Source organism: Anopheles bellator, unplaced genomic scaffold (assembly GCF_943735745.2).
Source record: "Anopheles bellator unplaced genomic scaffold, idAnoBellAS_SP24_06.2 scaffold01612_ctg1, whole genome shotgun sequence".
In the NCBI taxonomy this organism is placed as follows: Eukaryota; Metazoa; Arthropoda; class Insecta; order Diptera; family Culicidae; genus Anopheles; species Anopheles bellator.
The window spans coordinates 1-2,275 of record NW_026685734.1 but is presented as its reverse complement, the minus strand read 5'-3'; the positions used below and the strand labels follow the sequence as shown (position 1 = coordinate 2,275).

The 2,275-nt window shown below is 49.1% G+C and overlaps 1 protein-coding gene across 1 annotated transcript; it reads right to left on the bottom strand.

The window, feature by feature from the left end:
- Window positions 1–23: 23 nt before the first annotated feature.
- On the bottom strand, window positions 24–1,773 carry LOC131214622 (UDP-glucosyltransferase 2-like). The gene is made up of 2 exons (XM_058208963.1): window positions 1,658–1,773; window positions 24–1,584 (listed from the first exon to the last, which is right to left on the bottom strand). The coding sequence occupies exons 1-2, from the start codon at window positions 1,759–1,761 to the stop codon at window positions 117–119; spliced, it is 1,572 nt and encodes a 523-aa protein (XP_058064946.1). The 5' UTR covers window positions 1,762–1,773; the 3' UTR covers window positions 24–116.
- Window positions 1,774–2,275: the final 502 nt, after the last annotated feature.

Here is a 2,275-nt window from a genome sequence, read left to right as displayed (position 1 = left end):
AATGTACATTGTGAAGTGGTAGTTTATTTTATTGTTAATGTTTATTTCATATTTGGTAACGTGTCCTTATCCCTATCGTTACTATATACATCTTTTCTTATGCCCTTCTAATACCCTCACTCGCTTTTCGACTTGCCATTCGACATAATCTGCATTTTGCTCAACGCCACAACGGCCTTCCAGGCAACTATCGCTAGAATCAGAACTGTGGCCAGCACAAACGTTATGACATCGTAAGAGTACTTCCGGAACCAGCTCATGTAGACGGCAGGCGATTGGAGTAGGTCAGCGTCCGGGTTCCGTAGCACCCATTCGCACCACCAAACTGCCCTCTGCAGTGGCGTCTCCGGTTGGTCTCGGAACAGGCGCGACACTTGCTTCATCCTTGCGGCGTACTGGTTTCCTCCCAAAATCTCTCTGACGGCGGTCACCAGCTCGTTGGCCTGGAAGCTGTGTATCGAAAGTCGCTTACCGATACCGGCATCAACGCAGTAGTTGATGTTCCGAAACTGGTCGGCAAAAACGGGGAATCCGATGATCGGCACGCTGTTCCAGATCGCCTCGTGGGTGCTCAATAGTCCGCTGTGCGTGATGAACAGCTTAATGTTGGGATGGGCCAGTAAATCGTTCTGTGGCATCCAGGCACGAATGTACACATTTTTGGGCACCTTCATCGGTAGCTTGGCCTCGTCGGATTCAAACTTCCACAGGAACTGATACTGGGAGAGTCGCCCCATCGCGGTAAGAATGTTGGTAATGCGCTCGGGACCCAGCAGATCGCTACGGGCATTGCTGCCGAGCGAGAAGAGAATGAATCCATTTTTGGCTCCTTCGACCACTTTGAGGAGATCCGCTGGCAGTGGCTTCGCTGGCTGAATTTGCATTCCACCGACCGGTATCATATTCGGCATCATCGGTTCCTTGTACTGGATAATCGGATTGACGTTGATGAAGGACAGTTTCACGTTTTTGTAATAAGTCCTGGTGCTCGGGGCGCTCGGATAGAGTTTGTGGAAAATTCGGTCCGCTTCCGGGTGGAGAAAGATCTCGTGCAGTGTCATTTCATACAAATCGTAGTAAAGATTCTTCACTCGCTGTACAAAACTCATCGATTCCGGTGCATCGAAGACATGGTTTGGAACTAGCCCGGAGTAAGAATAGGCACCGAGCACTGCCGCAGCTGTCGACGGAGCATTATACGGCGACGACGGGATATATGGAACACCCTTGAAGCGGTGCAAAATGATCGAGGAAATGCACGGACCGATCATATAATCACTCACAAACAAATCGAACTTAAAGTCCTGCGGATAGGCCAGAAGCGAGTGCAGCCCTTCAGACTTGATGGCTGCTTCACAGAGGTCCAAACCGAACTCATCAAAAAAACTTAACATTTTAGTCGGGCTGTCGTTGGCCATAGCGAAAAAGTCCAACTTCTGTCGCATCGAGGTATTGTACATGGTGCTGTAGAAGTTCTCCAGATGAATGTAGGTCAAGTTCGCTGGCGGTTTCTTCTCCACATCCGCACTGATCACCGTCACGTTGTGGCCTCGTTTTCCCATCTCGTTCATCAGTGGTCGAAGCCTGTGCGAAGAAATTAAACAAAAGAAATTGTGTTATTAAGATGTGTGCCGGGAAAGTAAAGTTACCCTCTTACCATATGTAATGACTCGGGGAAGGAACGCCAGACATGAAGAGAATATTTTCCGCCTGGGAAACGGCGACTGCAGCCAGCAAAATCCAGACCGATCGGTAAGCCATTACTAGACAAGATGCGAGCGTAAAGTGTACTGTGAGTGGTGTCTTCCCTCCCGTTTATATGTTTGATTATAATGTCAACAAAACGGATCATGACGTATACAGTGTCTAGCGCGAACTATTGGTCTCTTGAGATAAGACTCGTGACTGGCAATAATGAACCGGCTTTTTTCGCTTCCAAGGTGTCTAACGATCTAACAGCAGTTTCACTGCACGCCTGCACCAAACGTGATCGAAGATGAGGTTGTCCTTTTTGGCGCGCCTCCTTATCTACCGCACATCAACGGGCCAGATAACCCGGCGGGTACTGGCAAATCACGCGGGTCATCACGCCGGTTTGGCATGGATTGCGAGATAAGTAACAATGTCCTGCGGGCAAAGAAAACGTGCTAGACGCCGAGTTATGCGTGAGTAGATTAGCGAGAGTGAGTAGGCACGGCTTGAGGAACAAAGTTACTAAAGCGTGTAACAGGGAGGCCCATGTTTGATTTCTTATTTGGCCCAGCACGTGAATGCC

Coding starts and splice junctions, on each gene's coding strand:
- LOC131214622 (XM_058208963.1), bottom strand. CDS start 1,761: ATGGCTTACCGATCGGTCTGGATTTTGCTGGCTGCAGTCGCCGTTTCC. Junction 1,585..1,657: donor TCCCCGAGTCATTACATATG/GTAAGAGGGTAA, acceptor TTCTTCGCACAG/GCTTCGACCACTGATGAACG.